This window comes from Cololabis saira, chromosome 13 (assembly GCF_033807715.1).
Source record: "Cololabis saira isolate AMF1-May2022 chromosome 13, fColSai1.1, whole genome shotgun sequence".
Taxonomy (NCBI): domain Eukaryota; kingdom Metazoa; phylum Chordata; class Actinopteri; order Beloniformes; family Belonidae; genus Cololabis; species Cololabis saira.
The window spans coordinates 27170136-27194357 of record NC_084599.1 but is presented as its reverse complement, the minus strand read 5'-3'; the positions used below and the strand labels follow the sequence as shown (position 1 = coordinate 27194357).

The window sequence follows — 24222 nt, the reverse complement described above, 5'->3', positions numbered from 1 at the left end:
AGGACAGTAACTGCAAGTGTCCCTCTGCTTTCCTAATGTTTTATAATAAACTGACAGCCTGTAATAAGACCAAGGGAGAGCGAGAATGAAAGGAAGGGAGGAGGAAGAGATGGAGGGCAACAGTTTTTCCATAGCCTCTGTGCTTTAAATCACCCCGCATGGGAGTGCAAGAAGAGCTGAGGAAGAGGCAAGGGGGTTAGAGAAAGGGGAAAAGGGGGGGGAACTTTTACTGGAGCATTTGTCTACTAGTGGTGGGGTTAATGAGCGTATCGATGGAAAGGAGCAGTGTTGGGGATACTGTATGTCCTAGGACAGTGATTTGAAGCGGATTAAATCTTGCTGCTACCAACCAGCAATAATCACATTTAGATAGAAGTAAACAAACCAGGTGGATGTGGAGCACAATTTGCCAGTCTAACTGGGTATTTCAATTTCTAGAGAGATTACAGCAAACATTGCTGATAGAGGGCACTGAAAGTGTGATTAAGTTAACAAAATATGTTTCGTATGTAAAACATTTTTGGTTTTTAGTTAGACACACCACGGCTCGTCACCTTGCTAGTAACTTTAATAGTTCTTTTAATAGGTCCTACAGTATGTTAGGATGCTCACACTATTTAACTCCTTTAAACAGACCAAGAACGAGTAGGTGGGACTGAAAAGAAGAATGGAGAAGAGTGTAGGCGAATACAAACTGCTGCTCAAGTTAAATATTAACTGGACTTCTAATTCACTTCAGTCCAAAGTACTCCAATTTGCTTTAAATTTAAATCAAAAATACATAATTAATCCATGAAAAGGAACTATGAAAAGAAAAAAAAATGATGATATTTGATAGTCTCTATTTTCTGCCATAACCTTTGAATGGTTTGACATAGAGAGTCGTGGGTGGTGTCATCTGACTCGGTTTTGAGTCCTTGAACATAATTGGTGCAAATTAGCCCCGCCCCTCCTTCTGATTGGTCGATATGTGATAGTTCCTATTCCCTGCCATAACCTTTGAACGGGTTGTGATAAAGACATGTGGGTGGTGTCATCAGACTCGGTATTGAGTACTTGACCTTCATTGGCCTGAATTAGCCCTTCTTCTGATTGGTCGATATGTGATAGTTCCTATTTTCTGCAATAACTTTTGAATGGTTTGACATAAAGAGTCGTGGGTGGTGCCATCGGACTCGGTTTTGAGTCCTTGACCTTTATTGGGGAAAATTGCACGCGCGAGGGCCCGTTCATCGCTGCTTGCAGCTTTAATTTTTCTTTTTTTTGCACAAGTGCCACACAGTGTGTGTCTTATTTTGACTTTATATCAATGCACAACTTGTTCATCGCAACATAACGCAGAAGAGGTCCTATGTGATTACAGTGAGGTTCATATTGGTCACGGACAGGCAGTGACTCCATCAGTAACTGCTCTCGTTTGAAACTGTGTCAAAATAATTACCATATATATCACAGGAGAGGAATACAACCTAAAAACGGAGTAAAGGCATTTGAATGATGATTGCGTGACAATATGTTGAAATCCATCAAGAAACCATAATTTACACTGACAGATACTTAAAGGTGGTCAAAAATACGCCTGTTGCCACCACATCTCGCTGCAAGTGCGAGATATGCAAGACAACAGACAGCAGTTTTGCCAGGTAATATGTGGTAGGCCAGGTACCTGGAGCTTTTATTAACATGATAAAGTCTGAAAGCCTTTTAGAAAGCCTCATTACATGGAGTTCCCTACAAGTTGGCATGTTGCATCAGGAGCTGACAGCTCACCATGTTTGCTTTCTTAAGATAAAACTGACAGGAAAAAGGATGGATTAGGTAAATGACTTTGAGTAAGACGGTCACCTACTCCTGATGAAATTATAGAAAATTAAAGAAAAGTTGGAAATCTCTTTCACTATTAGCTGTGTGTGGATGCGTTGGGGATGAAGTTTCAACAACTTTGCCTGTGTGTGTGCGTGTGTGTTTGCTTCATGTATCAGATTGATACCTAAAGTAAAAAAGCATAGATGTCAAATAAAATTAGTTTGATGGGAGTCCTATAGTTTTCAATCAGCTCTTGCTTTTACTGCACTGAACTTCAAAACAGAGTGATGAAAAAGCACCGCATGCAGCCACTCGGTACACGGCATCTTAGGTCTCCTGTAATCACCACTTTAGTGTTTTCCATTTAATCGGTCATAGCATCGACATACTTGCTGCTATTGGGAGGAAAGGGCAAATAATTGTGCACAATTCAAATCGCAGACAGATCACGAATTAGCGAGGAAAAAGATCCTTGAATAAAATTATAATGCCAATCTACCTAGGAAATCTCTGACTCAAATTTAAATTCAAGTTTTGTGGGTACAGGCGTAAGGTGTCATGGTGAATTTGACGTGCATCTCATCCCTCCCTGGACACGTCTTTGACACGAAAGGTCTGTTTCTTTCTGAGGACTGCTAAAAACCATCGTACTGCATACCACTGTTGAGCTTCACAGCAACTCATCATAATAAGCAAACTAATTTCCACAATATGTAATCCTTTAATACACTCTAGATGTAATACTAGTCCTCAGAATGAACCCACATTTATCCCCACAACATGCTACACTCAACAACTGTGCTGTAAACAATTAACTGTTCCTCCTAACAGTCTTGAGAGATGCTCGGCTATGCTCTTTTTCCAAAGATAAGTCATTTATGGTGTTGTTTGAGGGTATAAAGTAGTTTATTTGATTAATGACTGTTACTTGGAGTAAAGTTCACCTCATTATATTTTATTAGTCATTTATAGCCTTTTTCTGGTAAAACTGGATGTTCTTGACATATTTTTCTTTTTTGTTTGTTTGTTCCATCTTCAAGCCACAAAGACACAGCTTGGGTTCAAGGTTTCCTGAAGGCCGAGGGCCTAAAAATGCACACACACGCTCACTATTCTTTATTTGTGTATCGATCAAGTCGAGAGTACTCACGAGACTCCATTCTGTTGACTTGCATCCCAGCAGGAAAGCTTGGGTTGCACAGAGAAAAAGTAAATCCTTATTATGCTGCAATGTCCCTATTAAGTTGTAAAGTGTCACGGCTTAATTAAATGCAGGTTATATGCTCCATTATTTGGCCCCTACATGCGTCTCTATGAAGCAGAGTATTGAACCGCCACTACCTCTTGATGTTAATCAATCCCCGAACGTATTCTAAATGATTAAGTCCTTTACAGGAAATGGATATTTGCCAGGCTTATTGGCGGCGTGAGAAGAGGGGGCACCGGCCGGGGATCAGGGCATTGATTGTAAGCAAACACAGCTCTTGCTTAATTAGAGCTAACCTGCCTGGGAATTAAATCTTTTCTTCTTCTTCTTCTTTCTCTTCTTCTTTTTCTGCATCTCATTGAGTAGGGAGACGAGATGATAAAGGAAGAGGAAAAAAGAAGATGTATCCGTTTTCATCAAGGTTAATCACATTTGCTGTGTTTGTGTTGTCATCAGCAGATTGGTGACTGACCTTGCAGTTAAACTAAATTAATAAATTAATAAAAATACCAACAACAACAAAAAGATAGCTGTCCTTTTATGTATCTTTGTTAGCACCATTTTCCAAACATGACATGCTTGACATCTTAATGAGATATGTATCAGTATGTGGTTTGAGAAGAGAGGAGTTGACTGTTAATTTAAAAAAGGGTTAACGCAATAACATAAGATGGGGAAAAAAGCCCTAGTTTTTTATGGCAGTTTAATTTTTAATTATCTATGACTTATTTTCATTGAACACTAACTTTTATTAATTAATGTGTGATCAAAATCATAACTTATTCCAAGATTTAGCTTCAGATGATTTTAACTCTCAATTATATCATGTTTGTTTTACCTTGAAAACAGCTCATGTCTTTTACCTGGCTAATATTAGGACATTTTTTTTAACTACCAGGGGATGGAGGAAAAAGTTGAGGTGTGAGGAAAAAAGATAAAGAGGAGAGTTAAGACAAATGTGGATGAGTGGAGGTGGATGTGGTGATAGAGCTGTGATAGATCAATGCGTACAAAGATGGATGTGGAGAAAAATAGGGAGCAAGGGTAGAGCGATGAGACAAGAGACAATGCGGAGGGCAGGATGGATGAAGAGGGATGGAGAGTAGGTGGGGGATGTGTGCATGGGTGGGGTGGGGGGGGCACGACTGATGAGTGGATGTCGATAAATTCCAACCTCAGAAACAGACTAATCGCTTGACAGACAGGTAATGTGGTTCTGAGGCAGCTCTTGAATTACTGCCTTTTTTAAGAGTTAATTATTAATATTATTATTAATTTTTTTATGAATGAACAGCTCAACTCATTTTCTGATCTCAATGGATAAACACCAACTAACACTCATCAACATTTAGCTTTTATATTTAGTGGAAAAGAGTACATGTGATTATTTCCTGATCAAATGTATCAGCTGCAGTTAGATATCAGAATCAGGTCCAGCTGATCAGCAGTTATGGAAACATGAACCTCAATGGACACTTTGTATCTTTGCCTGCTTTCTAAACCAGCACCAGAAACAAAGACTCAACATTCAACCTCTGCAACTGTTTGTGATTTCAGACTCGTACCATCAGATCAAACTCTGCCTGAACACTTTTTATCATTACTTTTAAAGATATTTTGATTTCTTTTAGTTCCATGATGTTGTATGAATGAAGATTTTCCTGACTCACTTTAATTTTCTCTCTTATTTGAGTAATGGAAAGTAATACAAAGATAAAGAAAGGCAAGGAAAAGGAAGACATCTAAGTCAGTGACAGACCCTAAGCCAGTAAAGTGAATCTATTGCAAGTGTAATTATTTATTTTTTTAATTACCCTGTAAAAAAAAAAAAAAAAGAAAAAGAAAAAAAATCTAGCACAATTTAGAATTCTCCACACTACCGACATCCACTTTTCACTGACTTTGTTCCTGCTACGGGACATCATTTAAAGCTGTGCCCAGATTTCTCCCCTCTCCGCTGGGACCATTTACGCCCCTGCAGGTACGCTGGCTCGACTCAGGGCTGACGAGGCCTGGCAGCAGCCGTCCCACCCAATTACACCTGACGGCGTCTGACCCACCGCGCTGGGCGACCTGGTTGCTGCCTGAACACTCTCTGACCTCCATCAGGGGCGTCTGTTTTATTGAAACTTTCTGTGATGCAGCAGCTGTGCGTCCGTACAAGTTTGCAGAAATGAAAATGCAGAACGAATATTCAGTTAAAAAAACACAACACTTTACAAAATAAAATGAATTTTATCCACAACTTAAAACTTGCCAGCTGCATTCTAGATAAAACAGAACGTGTAGTAAGGAGTTGAGGTAATTCTCCCTAACGTGAAATAAGAGAATCTTCAAATCACTTATCTGAGCCAGAATTCACTTGTGACCTCTTCCTAACCCAGGCGATGTTTTATCACCAACTTGTCAATCTTTCTGTTAGGTCTTTACACCTTTTAAAAGGAAATCAAAGGCTCATTAACAGAGTTCTCACACTGAACGACTTGGAGTAATCCTTTACTGAACTCTGACCTGGGAGCCCTCAAAGTCTTGACTGTTTGTTGGTCAATGCCCAAGACTTACAGTACAATCATTGCTCTCACAATTATAAACAGTTAGGAGATCGATGATCACAAAGTGATCATTTCCTCCTTGATAGAGGTTAAAAGCTTTCACTGGAGACAAGGAAAGAGTGACAGCGCACACACAGCGAGAGATAGACTGGAATAGAATAAAGCAATAAACTAAAGAGGGATGTCTAACTCTGAAAACAAACACTCACAGATCATGACGAGTGTCTCCTCTCAGCTGGGCTGACATCTACATCCCTGCTTTTATTGACAACTGGCTTAACTAAAAGCTCCTCTGGCAGGGGGTTAGTGACTGATCATCCACCCGCAGGAAGAGAGACGGAGAGAGAGGACGTTGTAGATAGACAGAGAAGATGGCAAAGATAATCAAGACACAAACAAACAAAGGAAATAAATGAAAGAGAAAGTGAGCCAGGCAGAGAGGAACATTGAGAAATAAAAGATAATATTAAACTGAAGTACTTCCATGAGTCTCGTGGGAAATCCCAAGCTGTATGGACTTTAAGTATTGAATGATTTTGTGAAACTGGGCATGTATTATAGTTTCAGTTATGTTAAATGCATCTGAAAAATATTTTATTTTATTATTATTTTAACATCCCCCCCCCCATGTTTGTATTATGTCCAGAAGCAAAAAATAATTCAATAAATATATATATATATACATATATATATATATATATATATATATATATATATATATATATATATATATATATATATATATATATATATATATATATATATATATATATATATATATATATATATATATATATATATATATATATATATATATATATATATATATATATATATATATATATATATATGCATACTTTGTATATTCTAATAAATAATTTGGCCTTGTTCTTCATCTGGTTGTTCGTGTTGAGAATTATTATTAAACATAATTTAAAGGCTTATTTGTAGAATTCAGTTCATGTTTATTTTCAGACTTTAAAGCAAAAGCAACAAAAGCCAATGAATATCAATGGATTAAAGTATAAAATGTTCTTTTTTTAATGTGTCACTCTCTGCTGATCAGTCCGTCTGTGCAGGTTCTTAATTTCGGACAACTCTATCTATATAATCTACAGTACATATGATTTTTATGAAGTAAGACACAGTGGGACAGATCATAGCAGTAGTATGAAAGATAAAGGTGTAAAAGAACGACAAAAACAGCTGGGACAGAGGGCACATCTACGTTCCTCAGAATGATAATGATTTTCTAACACCATAATAAGCCTATAATAAAGCAATAGGAGTGAAGTACAGCAAACAGTACTTTACAGTACCATGCCAGGTTCAATAAATCAGTTTTCCTATTGAAGAGAGCAGCGACCAATGTGAATGATTAAATGAAGCTAATAAAGAGGGAGCGTCTGATCTTTCAGTTCAGTCATTAGTGCAGAGCTGCTCTCATGCCTCATTTCACTTCAGTCTGTGTTAACTGGCGCTGCTTAGGGAACAGCTGGGTGTCTACGCAGACACACAAATGCATGCATATGCAACTGTTCTCCTACTGTTACTCACATTTTGCACCTTTACTCCCCGGAGGAAACTCTCATGTATCAACAGGCATATGCTTCCCATCCATCTCAAAGTTGCTCACATGCGAATCACTGATAAGCCGTATGTGATATTAACCACATTATTTCTAAATTCCCTGGCTTTAGTTTCCTGAAGAGCATCCCCTTTTCTTAATCCCACCAACAGCATCTCCTCAACTCATACCCCCTCTGCCACCTCCGCTGCACCCGCGTCAGCTTTCTTTTGCGGGAAGCCTGGACAGCACCGGAGAGCAGGCACTGCCGGGGGCGATACACATCCCTCAGGTGGCCCTTTCATTATGGATGATACTTCTGCCAAATTATTTACATGCTGAGCTCAAAAAAAGATCCCTGCTCAACAATAAAATTTAAGAAAAAGAAACAAATGCATGCATGTGGTCGTCCACATTCCAATGTCTGTCTGCAATCCACCCCATTCTGCTTGCTTTCTTTTCAAATTCCACCAATACAAACATTAATCCCATCTAATCACACACACATGCATCTCCTGTTCATTAGAGCTTTTTTGTTTTTTTTTTCAGAGGAGGCAAATCGCTAAAGGCTTGGCCCTTGTGAATTACACTCATGTGAAGACAGTGGAGGCTGAGGATGAGGAAAGTGTATCATATACACACTTCTGGTGCTTAAAGTGCCACAGAAAGGCCTGGCTGTGTGAAACTACCTTATTATTGGCTTCAGCAATGTGACATGTATTAAATAAATAAAAAATAGTTGAGCCTTTATCTTCAATGCAGTTTCATACGAATGACTGATAAACTGTTCCTCTATGCTATAAACCAGAATGGTCTCCATAATGATTACATTCTGACATCTGCCATATAAAAATCTAACTGTTTTGCATTTTGTCAAACTGTCAAACATCATTGAAAATTTTAACTATACCACATTTTTGTGGCTCAAAAAAACATTTCAAATTGCACTCAGTCTGTGCAAAACAGCTGGGAAACTGAAACCCAGCCATCTCTGTTTGACATGGTGATAGCGCTAGAAGTTGGAACTATGGACAGAGGCACTTATTCAATACTTTCTTGTGAGACTGTGCTCGTGTATGTGTTCCTCAGAAGCCATTTGTTGACGACTTATCATGAAAGAGTCAGAAATCGGTACCTTGATAGTTATCCCTCTTCTTCTTTTTCTCCTAAATCCAATGCTGTTTCTCTCCTCCCAGGCTCAACTCTCCCACCCATCCATCATAAAATTCTTCAGTTCCCAACGTCTCTCGCTTCATCCTTAACCTATCTTCCCTTTTACATACCTTCCTTCCACCCTTTTCCCCTCCGAATTCCTTCTTTCCTTTCCGAAGCCCTAAAGCTCAGTCTCGCAGAGAAAATCTAAAACTCCTCTTGGACCCTTTGCTTCCCCATCAGTTCCCATAAACCAAAGAAAATGGAAGGTGTTATCCATCCATGTATCCATCTATCCATTCATCCCCAGGACTCAGTTCTTATTTACCCTTTTTTTTACACAAGGTTTTCAGTTAATTGTTCTAGTTGATATCCATTCATTCGCAACTCATCATGATTCATGGATTGTGAATTGATGCTTCTTCAGCTCCTGCTTTAAAACATTCTGCACCAGAAGAGCAACAACTACATTCCAATAATGCAAAATGTCAATATTAATTTTCCATGCACACAGTTCATATTGACCTCCTCCTTCAAAAGTATTTTATGAACCACAAAGCTGAAGATGCAGCGGATGATCAGGTGAGAGATTTTCTTCTGTGCCAGTGAGAGTTTAATACGAGTGAGGCTAATATTTAAAGAGCAAACCTGTCTGTGGTGAACGTCTCTTGGTAAAACATGAAAATAATTCCATTTATCTACACCTTATACTCATCCTTGACGAGGCTGCGGAGCACTGTGCAGAGCACTGACACAAACTACATCTTATCTGGATTTGTATAACCCAGCATGCACATGTGGTTTTAATACTCTTGCTTCTTATTTGATTGGGGGGATTTTGCACATAGCTGAATTGAAAAGGGTTTTTGGCTTTAATAGAATGTTTGTGGTGGAATTTTGACATTTGTTTCTTTTTTGTTCACTTTTCTCAATCAACGATAAATTGCTTAACTGATCTTGTGACTATTTGCAACCACATTTCCAAACATAAAGCGTTAAAATATTGCATTCATGTGTATCCTGCCTTAGTAATGTATTAAGAGGACCATTCCTTCCTCACTTCCTTGCTTTTTCCTCCAAATCACTGGTCTCTCTTTCCTACATTTTCCAATATCCCTGAAGCCCTTTGCAGTTTCCTTCACAAATCAGTGACAACAACCAAAGTTTTTTTTTTTTTATTGCTATCCATTCCACCCATCTAAGTGTTGCAGGTGATAGAAGAAAACTGATAATACCAGCCCTTCCTCGGAAGCAGAGACCACTGTCTCACCGCAACACACAGACATACACACACTTTTCCAAAACTCACCCAGGCTGAAGAGGACCAGGAACTTGAGGCAGACGAACTCCCGCTGGTCCAGCTGCAGGGAGCGTAGTTTGGCTACCATCTCTTGGGCATGGCTCAACAGATTGTTGAGGGTGGCTCCTGCCTGGGAAGCAATCACTGCATAGTCCACCTGGAATGAGCAGGGAGGGAAGGAACTTAGGACAAAAGCAACATTGGAATTGACACAAAACATTTTTTTTAAGTACAGTATTATGTGTGGATTCACCAACCAGATGTTGGCAGCTTGTGCAGCATCTCAGTGTAATAATATTAAAATGCTGGGACATGTGAAGCAGTCTGTGTGTATATATTTGTTTTATTTTCTTTTTATGTTTCATGTGGCAGTTTATAGTGACAACATGATTTGCAAATATACAGCAGGAGCATGTAAATTGACCTACTTGTGACACATGATAAATATATTACAAAAAATAATAACAACAATATAGATAGATTATCCAGTCAAATAATCTGTATCATTTGATGGAGCTCATCCATTCAAACATGCAAAAACGCACACCCCGTTCTTAGATGCACTTCAGATCTGCAGCCGCAGCACATTTGTCTGGGAGGCAAGTCCTTAGCTGCCACTCAGCGTAAGCAGGACCATATTAAATTTTTATATTTATTGACGATTCATTACCATAATTGACTGAGCAAGGATTTCCAGGGGAAGGTAGATGTTGGCGTGCGCAATTCCTAAAGCTCAGAGAGGAAGAGAGTCCCACTGAGCTCACATTTGCAATTAAAACTAGCCCCGGGGTTTGGAGTTTATTTATTGTGTAAATAAGATGATTGGAAACCCCTTTCTTCATCTTTTTTTCAAGTTGCTCAAAGAGACAAGGGTTAAAACTAAGTAATTATTGACCCTGCAATTGGATTTCACCTACTGGGTCCTCTTCTTTGACTTCCTCATGCTTTTGCCTTACAAGTCTTTGTTTAAACTCCTTTGTCCCTCCCTTTTTCTTTCTTACCACCTATGAGACGAAAAGAATTATGACCCCGTGGAAAGCAGACACTGCCTGCCCGCCGTCCAAGGTGTCAATCAATTTACATAAAATCAACTGTGCATGAAATAAGTTCATTGAAGGATTGGACTGTTGATGGTGATGCCTTGGGTTATTACCTCGCCTGAAGTAAAAAGAGAGGGGGGGGAAAATGCTATAATGTCACTATAGCAGACTTAGCACTAACTCTGACTTTGATGACTTGTGTATCAATAAATCAATCAATACTACTTTATTACTCTTTCTGGAGAGACATAGAGGGTGATTATATGAATAAACCTTCACGTTTTAAACCTGTGGTGTATATGATGAATGATCCTGGCTGAACGTTAAGAAGCGGCTGTGGAAGTGAGTTTAGTTGGATGTGATAAAGAAAGAAAAAGATCAAACATCTAACTTGTCTGAAAGCACAAAAGTCATTTGACTGACATAGGGATGTCTCTTTTTTCCCCCTCTCTTTCATTTAAATTTCATGCACTCCACATCAGTAGGTTGTGCTTTCAAAATATCAGGATTTATAATGAAACTGGCTGCCAAACAGCGAGACCTTGCTTAATCATTCAAGAGATCAGTGCAATTTTTGTCATTTGATGTTTTTGCACACATTTGTACAAGTTGCACTGCGTGTTTGATCCTATGACACGAAAAAAGGAGCAAGCACTCATGGCCACCTCTTTCTGATGCTGGTGACATGACAACATGCACCAAGAGAAGAACATACAAGAAAAGACAGGAATTTGCAAGCAAGGAGGGGCGAACATCAGGACAAGAGAAAGGGCAAGGGAGAAAGCAAATGACAAGCTGTAGCAGTTAATTTGCTGCTTCGGTGGCTTTCTTTTCAAATGTGTGTATGAGTGCAGCGCATTGACCTGCAGACGCAAAGAGCCAGACTGCTTCAAAGCAAACTGGAATAAATATCTGTCAAAATTCTCTATGTGAAGAAAAATACTCTCGAAAAGTCACATGTTTTCTCAAATGCACACATATATTTGTATCTAATATTATTCTCCCCCTGACTCTTGACTTAAAACGCTCTACAGCTTCACACAGACAATAAGTGGTGTACATTACAGTTAAAGGTACAGTGTTTGTTGGGCCGAACCTTCTTTGTTTGCGTGTGTTTGCGCAGCATTTGCTCAGGGTGATGCAGGAACTGTGGTCTGCATATCCCTGCTATTATCGCTGCGCTGTCACCCCTGGCCAGGCAGAGAATAATAGGAGATAATGAAGTGTTTTAGAGTCTCTCACACACACTGACGCAGAGCCACATGCATACATTTACGCACACGGACACACTCCTCAACACCAGCTGTTCATTAAGCAAAGTATGCAAACGAAACCGCTGACCTGCGCGTCCCCTGACTATCAGCCCTCCTCCTCTTCAAACTAAATCGCTCGCTATCCCTCTCATCATCTGCTCCTCACCCTCCCTTGACTCCTTTGCCTTTCCTTTTTTAACCTTACTCTACTTCTTTCTCTCTTTTTCCTGCCTCCTCTCCATTTTTGTTTTCTGTACCATGTAATCCTATTCTCCAACTCTTCTCTCACGCCAGGGCACATCTTTGTCCTCATTTATTATAATATAAACATATACATACTTTGTGTTTTGAACGTAGCATTTAAAGTAGTACTGCTCCCACTAAACACCTACCCACTCTTCATTCAGAATCATGGAATTAAAAAGGACTCCCCTACATGCAGCGCTTTCTCTAATATTTATGCCAGCCAGCATCTGTTGTAAAGCATTTTGTTAAAAAGCAATGCTTTGGATAGCAAGACAATCTATAATTTATGGCTTCTCGTCTCACTGACAGCCATGTGATGGGTCAGAGGCATATTCACAAAGATTTTTTTTCTTGTGTGCATACCTGCATCCCTGAGTTGAGTTTATAACCATGGTTGCATGCTGAAGGAAATCTCTCTTTGCTTTGGGTTTGTGTGTATGAATCAGAAATCAACACACAGCACCCTGAAACACTGAAGGCTCCTGTTAGGGCCTCAGGCATCCGCTCCCACCAACTTCCTCAAAGACACCAGCGAAACACAATAGCACATTTAGCCACATTTATTATCTGTCCACCCACTCACAGTGCTACAGCATACCTATCTGAAGCCTTTATTTATTTGCTGTCAGAGTCTTTAAGCATGAAGGAAAACACATTAATGTGGGGACATTAGTCCATATCTATAATATATTTTTAATGAAGCGGTGACTCCTGTGTGGCAGTGGAATCAATAAAGCTTCAAGCGATGTGGAGGTTTTGCAGACAGCGCAAGATGAGTGGGCGGCAGGATTTAAGAGGGAAAAAAAAAAAATGAAACGGTTGAGGTCGCTAGAAGTTTTCACTAACTCACCTGCTGGCCTGTGACCAACAGGATGGAGCCCTCCTTCGCATGCACCACCTGCCGGAAAACGTGGTCGAGGATGAGAAGTTCACTCCAGCAGTTCTGCAACAGCTTCATCTGATCATCCACCTAGGAAGAGATACATAAAAAAAAAACCTCAGGTCATCTGTTTGTCTTTCCTCTTCCATACAGCTGTAACAACACCGCCTGCTAGTGTGACTGAATGTCATATCCACAGTAACAAACCTGTCATCACTGCAGATTGTATGTCTGTCACTGCTCCTCTTATTGTGTATCACGACTTTTTTTTTAATCCGTGGAAGTTGACGTAGATAGGTTTCACACAGTCTCCATAATTAATTATCTGTTTCTGCATGTGGGGTTTGGTAAAAATACCAAAAATAACATATGTTAAACATTTAATGTCTGAAAAAGGAAGTTGCTGTGTTTTAAAGATTTAAGCATCTGGACATGGCCCGTCAGGTAAGGCTTTACAAAAATGTGACGTTGTTGCATCACCTGCATTCTCCATCTGTCCTTTGATCGTTTCTAAATGTGATGCAAGTTCAAAACTATTAAAACTGTTCATTTTTCCTTGCATCAGCATCAAATTGACTCTATTTGATGAATTAAACTTTTTTAAATTCTGGTAAAACAGGATGCTGTCACTCAGAAATGAAGGCTTACTTAAAAAAAAAAAAAAATCCATGTATAGTGCAAAGCCCCCCTTGGAACATAAAGCCGGGGCACTATGCCAGTCTTAGCAGCTTGTGAATATCAAAGGCAGCTGGGTGCAAGGTACGCTCGCTCACAGGTCAATCGCTATTGATTAGGCACATGTTTTTTTTTCGACACCTTACACAAAGCTCAAAAGTCCTCTGTATTCACTCTGAGGCTTTCTCATGTGAACTTCTTTCCAGTTATCATCACCATCAGTTAAGCGCTTTGCTACGTGTCGGCTTTAACAATGTCGCCACGCTTGTCTGTTTGCCTATTGCCGGGAGTTTCTGAGTGATTCCACGGGTGATAATGATTAAGTGGTGAGTTTTTTTCTGATGTCCCGAATGCCAGCCGCTGGCTCCCAGGGATCTGCCAGGTGAACTCAGGGAAGATGAGATAGGTGAAACGGTGGGTTTGTGGCCCAAAACAACCCCTTCCATTGTAACACCAGTATCTTCCCATGCCCGAGCGCGTAAATCATTACCCCACATAGTCAGACCCTGAAAAAAAGGCAACATTGAGCGGAGAGGAATGAGGAAAATGCATGAGAGATTCTTGCCCCCCCCCCCTCCATCTTCCCCATGAAGAAAACATTGTGGTCTTTGTAGCATTATTGGGAATATTGTGAGCGTGCTGATGTGTTGTGCCTCACATCTCTGAGTGTGTGAGAACTGTCTGTGATTGAAGAATGTGGATCGATGTTGTAACTTTGTGACACAGGCAGGTGCAGTGTGAAGACACCTGAAAGGAATGTCTTTTTTTATCATCCCATTTGTTGAATTTAAATGACCTTAGGTACTCATTTGATGTCAACAACCGTTGCCGCTCTAACAAACGTCAGACACTTTATTTACCTGTTGTAAAAAGGCTATGAATGGGGCCAAGCTTGATGTCTGGTTTTTGTTTATTACAATTGTTTTGTCTCTGGATTTATGGCTGGATTTAAACGACGACTATTCACCTTCCCAATAGACATAACAAGAGACAACACACGCAGCTGGAAGATATGAACGCTCTGGTTGTTTTGGGCCAGTTTTTAGTTTAACATTGTATGAGAAAAACACTTGGAAAGCCTCTGTTAGGGTTTTTCATTATGATTGTTCCCTGTGATTTATGTTTAAAAAGATAATAAAGCTTTGAATTGACCCTTTTAGCCTTTCAAAATCACTTCTGAATGCTGTAGCAGACGCTGTCCTTTCAAGAAAATAAATGAGCGTATTATTGTCGGTTTAACAAGGTGGAGAGGAGTTTGGGTTTATTTTAGACCACTACATAATCCAAAGCTGGGTTTCGGTTTTTGAGATGTGAAGACATTTCCTGACCCAGCAGCTTAATTATTTGGCGTCCTTTTGTCGTGACCATCGCACCTGAAGTTGAATGAAACATAATAGTGCAAGTAACAACACATCGTGGTGGGATTCATAGCTTGCTTTTTTTTAAATCAGGTTTGTAGAATAGAAACAAAAAGAGGAAATAATGTACCACAAAACTGCTTTGACCTTTTCTACCATTCCTCACAGCATCGTGGACTCTTTTTGTCACTTTTCCTCACTCTTAAATCTATTTTTTTTGTGACTCAAGCACAAGACGAAAGCAAAATTCAAATGCCTTCATTAAAACCATCACAGGGCACGGATGGCAGTCAAAAGAGGGACTTTCTATACTGATCCTTGATCCAATTTTCTTCATCTCTCCATCTGAGGATGCTGGAAGCACGCGTGATGCATGTGTATGTGGGAGGGTTACTGTGTGTGGACGGGTACATTTAAAGCCCGAGCTCTTCAAAGGGCTCCGCTGCGTGTCACTGGTGTTGGCAAGTGTCGGGGTCCTCATCAAAGGCTCGTCCTCACTCTGCCTGTCTGGAAGCACCTCTCTGACAAGAGGCCCGGGCCATCAAAGGGGGGCAGCTCAGAGGGGAAGACGATGGGTGATAGCAGCCTAGACAAGGGCAGGGGACACCCGCTTGGAAGAAGTGGACTGGTGACAGACAGACAGACAGGCGTGAGGGCGGATCGGGGGTTGGTGTACACTTCGCTGACCTTTTAAGTACCAATGACACGAGCAGTTTCCCTGACAAGCTCTTCCTTTGCTCTGTCAAAAGAGCAGCGGTCACAGCGTCTGATCTTACAACACGGCCTGCCCGCTCGCTAAACCAGTATAAACTCTGACAGGGAATCAATGACCACAAGTGTTTTCATGAAAGCAAAACGTTATACTTTCATGTCTGTCACAAGACACTGTCTGATTACGGTAGCTAATCAAAACTTTTGTCTGTTTGATTTCTTCCAGGATGTGACACGACAAAGTTCAGATGGGAAGTGTGATGGAACTTTACAAAAGCAATAAAAGTGGTGATTCATGACCATGTTTGATACTGATCTCACATTTATGGAAAATATAGATAAAAGGCTGTTCCAAACTGTTTCCTGCAATGTTGAGTCACAATGAAAAAGATAAAATACTAAGCTAAACAAATCAAAAACAACCTTCTTCCTTCTTTCATTTGCATTTCTCTCCTCCAAATTTGATTTAAAATGACCAAGACACTAATAACTAATCTCATATTAAAAATGTGTGGGTCAATGAACATTAATGTTGAGGCCTGTCTTATTTTTCAGTTTTCACCTTTACTGGAGGCACAGGCTCAACTGGGCATTATCTGATGCTAAAGAAACTCATTATTGTACTGTGGTGTACTACATTGTAGCTAAAGAATATAATATAAATTCAAGAAATTATTTACAGCAACATAAATGAAAGAGCCCCATGCTTTTGCTGCAAGACTTAGAGAAACACCCCCAGCTCCTACCTGTCCTTGGATGAGGCAAATCTCATTACAAGGATTTAGCTGCTGAGGTTCAAGCTCATGCAGAAAACACGCTCCCCAGAAATTGCTTCAAACTGCCCTCAAAATCCACATTTAGGGCTATACTTTTCAAGGCGTGATATATTAATATTTAAATATCCTCAGCCATTTTTGGCTTTATTTAAAAATAAAAAAAAAAAAGTGAAAAATTCCAAGCAGGAACTTTTACTTGCAGCAGCCAGCGATGAAAAATACATATCCTCCAAGAAACCAATTTAACACCTTTATGATCGTTCAGGCGAGTGGGATCAATGCCCGGATCAATCGCTTAGCCCATAGCTTTTGTTCAAAACCACTGGCTGAGATTAATGGGATTTTCCAGAGACAGGGGTATAAAACGAAGGAGAGCCCGGTTGAGAGGGGGAATGGAACTGGCAGACAGGCAGTGAGAGAATGAGAAAACACTTGAGGGAAATTGATAAAATAAAACATCATTAAAAGCACATACTCCCTCAATATCTGTGCACATGTAAATTAATTGGAAATAGTGCATTCAGATACTTGCTGACAAAAGTAATGTTTATTCATAGCCCCCTGCAAAGAGCACAGCAATTATCATGGTATGGTGAGTCAGTGTATCCGAACCCCCCAACTCCCCCAACTTTCTTGTGGCCGGGTTTTGGTCCAGTGCCACAAACATTGTTAAGATTCATACGATATGGTGGTCTTTAACGAGAGTACACAGCTGGATCTGATTTTAATAAGTAGTTCCATTTTTGATGTAGCCTAATGAACAGATTAATGGAATCTCCTTCTGTGGCGCCTTAATGAATGGAGGGAGTCATGTTTTTTTATGCAGGGGGGAGAGAACACACACAAACACAGAACATGCGTTAATCGGCCTCAGACGTCTCGAACATAAACAAAAGCTGTGCTTCCATCTTTCCACTCTCTCTCTCTCCATCTCTGCCTCGCTCTCTCTGCTGGATGGGAATCAATGCCGTCTCAGAATACTACAGGTGAGATTTGAAGCTCACATCAATGCACGCGCATCTCAAGCAGCCAACCTTTGGTGCGGTCCCTGTCATGGCATCTGTTCGCCTTGAGCCAAACAGACCCTGTATTCACCTGGGAACGGGCATTAATTTACCTAGAACAGCTCCTGTTGTTCTCAGCGCTGCAAACACTTAATTATGCTGTGCTTGTCAGCGTACTGTAGCTCGTTTCCAGTTTAGTTCATTAATTTAATTGAGGAGTCTCAGCGTGGCGGTACCATGGCCCACAATAACATTTTGATGATTTTTTTTTTTTTTGTCATTCAAATTAATTGGCCAGCAATGTATCACATATCCTGGAGTGGTTAACATTTAATTCATTTTGGAAAAAAAAGACTTAACAGGGGAGACGAATTCTCTTAAAAAATTTACTGTGTTTTCTTTTCTGCAAATCAAGGCAGCGTCTTGTTTTCCTGTGAAATGAGGTGGCGTATTACTCTCAAATCCATCCGCAAATCATTTACGAAAGCTACAACGTCACAAGCCGCAAATAGAGTCGTATCCATCAGGAATAAAAAGAACACACTGAGTGACAAAATTCCCAGGATGCCCCAACTATGTGACCTGCTAGGAAGTGAGAGGTGGAGGAGAGGTGACCATGTTCCAAACTCCTCCTCTGCAACCTCTGCAAAGGCTGATGAGAATTGAGAAAAAAACAAAGAAAACAGTATTCTGGGTCCCTACTTCAACAAAACCGTGCCTCACTTATCATAGTGCACAGTCCATTCGGACGTCAGTCCTCTGGCTGCTGGGCTGATAAGAATGCTGGGAAAGTGAGCAGGTGACAGGTGTTGTTGCCAGTTGAGGCGGCTGCACGCTAAAGAGAGGAATGATAATACTGCTGATAATGTACTGAGCAACCAGCTTCAGTGAAACTGATATTGTCTGGCTGCAGATTAAGTTAAGGAACAAAGCATCCAGGATCTGTTCTTGTTGACGCACATGAACATGGTGCTTGTTCTCTCCCAAAAAAACGACATTGCTGCAAATGAGTTTCTGACAACAAAATGAGCGCATAATTGTGGAAATTTCCCCTTTAGTTACGCAAAACAATCTTAATGAAAAGTACAACTCATGTGTTGTGTGAATGCTTATCAGCATTTTACGTTTCTGGCACCTGTTTGTTGGTTGCATGTATTTCTAATCCTCCGGCTCAGGTAGTGGAGAATGCCTGTGGGTTTATCTCCAGCTGAGAACACAGAAATCCTAGACTGTTATTATGTCTCTTAGCAGCCACTGAGATGCCAAAGACCATCTGTGAGCTCAGAAAAAAAAAAAACTATCACCCAAGACACAGCAGGCATTATTTCTGCAGAAATGTTGCACTCCAGCTTCAAGGAAAAGGATTTTTATGGTGGAAGAGTTGACTTATATTAGCATCAAACAAATAATAATCAACAGAAAGCACAGAAATCCCCTCGTGAAGAGTACAAAATATGTTAAATTAATATTTGTTTGGTAAAACACAAACAAGTGCAGGGGCTTGTGTAGTTTTTCAGGCTTTTCACAGACCCACTCGATGGTGAAAACAGAAACAGCAGAGACAGGAAATGTGAGCCTTTTTCATGCATGCTCTTTCTGAGTATCTGTGTCCCTGAAATATTGTAGATATCATCCAGGCAAGATTTATGAAAGAGTGGAAATGTCCAAATCAGCCAGAGGGGGACTTTGTGCAGAGAAATCATAGCTGGTACATCAGTGAAGAGGTAACTGTGGACATCACTCAGACCTGAAGACCTGCATCACTTTGCCCAGAGCTCATATGGGAAAAGCGAGTACAAGAAAATTGCTCTCAAGAATAACATGTGACTTAGACGAAAATGCAAAGACTTTGTCATTTATGTTTTAAAGACGTAGCTGAATCTGGTCACAAGACTTATGAATTAACTAAGTGCATCAAAATCCTAAAGTTTACCCTCACTCCCAAACTGACTCAGAAATACTGACTAGAAGATCTGTAAGCTCCAAAGCAGTCCAATTTATTCTCAAGGCATTCTTTCCTAGTCAGATACCTTACTTTTATGTGTTTTTTCAATATGTGTAACCAGGGAGCCATTGAATGCTAGAAGGGTCTGTTATGGTTCCATATAACAGAGAACTTTATTCACTATTGAGCACGTATGTGATGACACATTATATGGAACAACTATTTAGATAACTTCAATATGCTGTGATTCATTGTGTTTACAAATTCAGATTCTGTAAAAGGTGCTCATGTTCCTGTTGAACCTCTTCTTGTTAGGGTGACAGTTATCTATAACTTCTTCTGATCTGGAAGCATTAAAAAAGGCATTAACATGCATGTGTTTCGCTGTATACTGTATGTACTCAATGTGTGTTAAACTGAGAGCAAGAGCAGCGTCATGAGGGTGAGTGAATACTGCATCGTATGAGTGTACAGACAATTAGACAATAATGTGTGTCTGTGTGTGTGTGTGTGTGTGTGTGTGTGTGTGTGTGTGTGTGCGTGCGTGCGTGCGTGCGTGTGTGTGTGTGTTCAGCCCTACATCGGATCGATATTGCTGAGGCATTGAGATTGATCGGTTCCCACGGTGACTGCATTAACAGACTCTGGAGGCTGACCTTTGACCCTGAGAACACTCCATATTCGATTGACCACGTGCTCGCCCCCTTTCTTCACATCTTCTCATTCATCCAGTAATCCCGGCGTTCATTCCTTTTGTCCCAGACTTGTTGTAGAAAGGGAAAACAAAAGCCCAGCTGGTATTTGGATGTGCCCTGCTTCTCTCCCTGCCCTCACCTGTTGGTTCTGTTACCGCATACATCAGGTTTTTGCAAAAAAGAACTGCGAGGAAACAATACATGAGTCTAAAAAGTCCACCTAGCTTAGCCTGGGTCTGGCAGCACACTCAGGAAATGCAATTGCTGCAGACTGAAGCAAACAAGTCGAAAGTGTGCTTAATAAATATGTAAATATAAATGAATAATATAACAAAGATGCTACGAGAATAAACTCAATACAGCAGCTGTAAGAGGTGAAAAATATTCGTAGCTTATAACCCATAAGGTAAAGTTGCTCAGTGAGTAAAAGCACACACACACAAGCGCCGCACATCAACACATCTGTGAGAATACGAGAGAAGCGTGGCACTACATTCATGAGGAAGTGAAAACAAAGTATCTCTGTGGGCCTTGGTATTGCAGGGGGAATCACATCTTGTTTTCTCAAGGACACTGATGATAGCAACAAGCTCTCCTCTCTGTCTAATATCAGTGCAGGGATTTGAAGATGAATCAAGCACGCCCAAACTTTCCTATTCTGTTTTTACTTAATGCATAAGCATATGAAATACATAAAAATCAATACGGCAAAAGAATGGACTGGTGGAAGGCCAGACTGGAATTTCAATGGGTATCTTTTCATGGATATTGTTGTCTGCTACAGTGCTGCTATTTAGTAGTTACAGATGGGTGACAAATTAAAGGAAATAGCTGGGCCATGACCCGAAAGAGTGAGGTGAGAATCTGACACATGTTTTTCTGATATGGCCTACATTTTTATGTCGATATAAAGTTGTTCTGAGTGATCTGCTTTGTCCAAAGACAAAACAGTACTTTAATGTTGGGACTGCTCTCTGCAAGGATGTCACTGCCCCATCCACAGGGAAGACGCAGTCAAAGAATAGCTCAATAAGGATGGAAATAGAGAGGACTATACAACAGTCAACCCACATAAATACCAGTGTGACATTCAGGCAAATGTGTGCTTTTGACCAAATTCATCAAAACACCAAATAAGGCATTAGCTGTTGGAGGAATTATTTGATCCTTGTCATTAGAATTTGAGAGACTTCCAGAACCAATACAAAAGGTGTACTGAAGATATTTGTAGGGCACTTTACGTTGGTTTACCTTTAAATTGTCCATTTCACATCTGGCAGCTTGCTTTTGTCATTAACATGCATCGTTAGGTCTTTTTCTTTCAATCTTCCGATTTTCAGTGTTTAAAAGAGGTTAGTTGAGCTCAAATGTGTTACCTTGGATAACATTTAAAACACAATAATGAGAAAATGAGAACTCCAGAAAGAAAGAAGGAAAAAAGTAGGTTATGAGAAAGCCATGTGTGGAACGCCTGACTAATTTCTTGAGAAAGTTAATCCATGAGTGCATTGCTTAAAGGCAAGGAGATATTTTTTTTGAACACTGTTGTTTCCACGATACCTTAGAAGTTGATAACCTACTCCCAACTACACACACACACACACACACACACACACACACACACACACACACACACACACACACACACACACACACACATACACATACATACATACAGAATCTCAGGGCTTACAGCTAAGAAGCTATCAACTAATTATCAAAAACACAGAGAGGCCCTAATCAATTATTCACATGAACATTAGACCACTAATACACATGCAGCCCAGGGAATGACATCTCCCAAAAGTAAGCCTTCCTCTTTCACTTAAACACACACATACATGCACTTAGATGTAGTCATGTCAAGAACTATACTTAAACGGATACACAAGTACAAATCTTTGGCAATAACATCCATATCTGCACACACACACACATTCGTACACACATGTTGCTCCACTCCTGCCATCCTACTCTCCTCGCTATGGATATTCCTCTATTAAATGCAGACAGAGCAAATGCATCTCGTCCAAAAGTAATGCATCACTGCTATAGTAGGCTGTCCATGAGGCTCTTGACTACGAGGATCTGATCATATGAATCTTATTGATCCATCATGAGCCCCAACCTCCTCCACAGATTCCCCAAAGCACACATAAACACGCACCCAGAACTTAATCTGCAAGTCAATTGCAAAGCATTAAGACTCAGTCATTGGATTTTTTTGGGGGGGATTTTTTTTTTTTTTGTGCCATGCAATCATTATTTAGGCTAATGCTGTGATTTATTACTTTGTGTTTGGCTGCTGACTGTGAAAGGTGGAGGGAGAAAAGATGTATTGTTCAGAGATGAGAAAAGGGAATGCATCTACATCTACACGTGTGTATGCTAGCTAAAAGTGGGGTTGTGGTTTACCAAAGTACCAGAGTACAATTTGTACATACGTTGATGTGCATGAGTGTTTCAGTGCAACTTCCTTGAGTTTGTGAGCAAATAACTTCAATGGCAGACATTGGGAAATTAACTCACTGTCCTTGCCACGCTGTCTATCAGTTAAGTTGATGACACAAACAATAAAGCAGGCTAAAGGGTTCACCCTTTTGTATTATTCAGAATAGTAGAGATAATCCTCCTTGACTTTATGTTCCTCACATGCACCCCCATCCACACACAAATGTATCCACGCTCATATTCAGTTGATGCAGAAGAGAAGACTAAAGCTGTTTTAAAATGCAGAGACTGACGCAGCCAGGCTGTATGTCTGAGAGGGTGGAAGACACATATTCCCATTAGTGTTTGACATGCTCTGGGTTGGGTGTTCTTTGTTTTTCATATAGGGAGGTGGAGTGGAGTGGGGGTGGGGGGGGGGGGGTGGCCGGGGGTGTTAGATGGTGGATTTTAGGGCAAACAGCTGTGAATCCATATCCATATGTGGCACAGCTTCAGAGATAACTGGGATCACAGCCCTTGATGCTCACATCAAATATGTGTTTTACCTAATTGAGCATTTCCATAACTCTTGTGATATGTAAGCCGTCCAAATAACAAGGAAGATGAGGCATCAAAACCACAACGCCACAGAACAGATGGGGTACTTCTCCCTGAAGGGTATCTTCAGGTTTACAAGCCTAGAGATTGTCACAAATGCATCTGGATTAAGTAAAAACAACAAAAGACTCTGTTGCTGCAGACCTAGTGATACTGCGGCTGCTGCTGCAGCTTCTGATGGGAAGCTCAGTGCAACATGTGGCGTATAAAGCTCTGGCTTATGGGAAAGTTGGACTGTAGTTCGCCACCTGAAACTCTTGTCTCTCTCGGTTTTTGTTCAGCATCACTTCTTCATTTTTAGCACTTTAATGGCGTTGTCGACACCTTTCTCAACAAGTGCCCTTTCAGCATATTTGGTTTATAGCTCGTCAGTTGTTTCAGCTTTCTTGAAAAGCCTCTTTTCATCCCCCTCGGAGAGGGCGCGAGCCTGAAAGAACTCGGGCCTGTAATGGCTATTATTAGTGCCATGCCTTTACTTCGCATGTATGGAATCATTTATCCGCGGCTCTCGCCAGGTTTGAAGCTATGGCATTTGGGGAGAAAAATAGAGAAATAGACTGACAGCCTAGAGGTGAGGTAAAGGGAATGGTGCAAAGGTAATAAAAGGTCCCTGGTCTTGTGTAAAAGAAATGAGAAGCGCGACAGGAAAATTAAAACCAGCAAAAAAAAAAACAAAAAAAACACCTAAAGTAGGAATAGGGAACAGGTGTCTTTGTCCTATTTTGTCGACAGGGCTAAAGCCATTTTCTCTGCTAGGGCTCCATCGAAATTTCTCGCCCGTCGTCACAACACAACCACAATGTCTAGTGTTACGCATATGAACTGCATACATCAGTCATCAAGTGTGCGAGTTCAATCGCCCGCCTTACCAGATGAATATAAATACCCCCTCAACTCTTTAAGTGTAAAACTATCTGGCAGGCTGTTGACTCTCCTCTACCACTGTGTTATCTATTGTCTTCTGGACCCCCCCCCTTCTCCCCCTACCCTCTACCCAAAAGCTTCCC

At 40.5% G+C, this 24222-nt stretch overlaps 1 protein-coding gene across 1 annotated transcript in view; it reads right to left on the bottom strand.

Moving 5' to 3' along the window:
• nr5a2 (nuclear receptor subfamily 5, group A, member 2) overlaps positions 1–24222 on the bottom strand; it is a 68397-nt gene that overhangs the window by 17009 nt on the left and 27166 nt on the right. The window contains exons 5-6 of the mRNA XM_061738489.1: positions 12974–13093; positions 9594–9741 (exon numbers count right to left, since the gene is read on the bottom strand). Coding sequence (XP_061594473.1) covers positions 9594–9741; positions 12974–13093 — 268 coding nt within the window. The remainder of the gene's footprint in view (positions 1–9593; positions 9742–12973; positions 13094–24222) is intronic.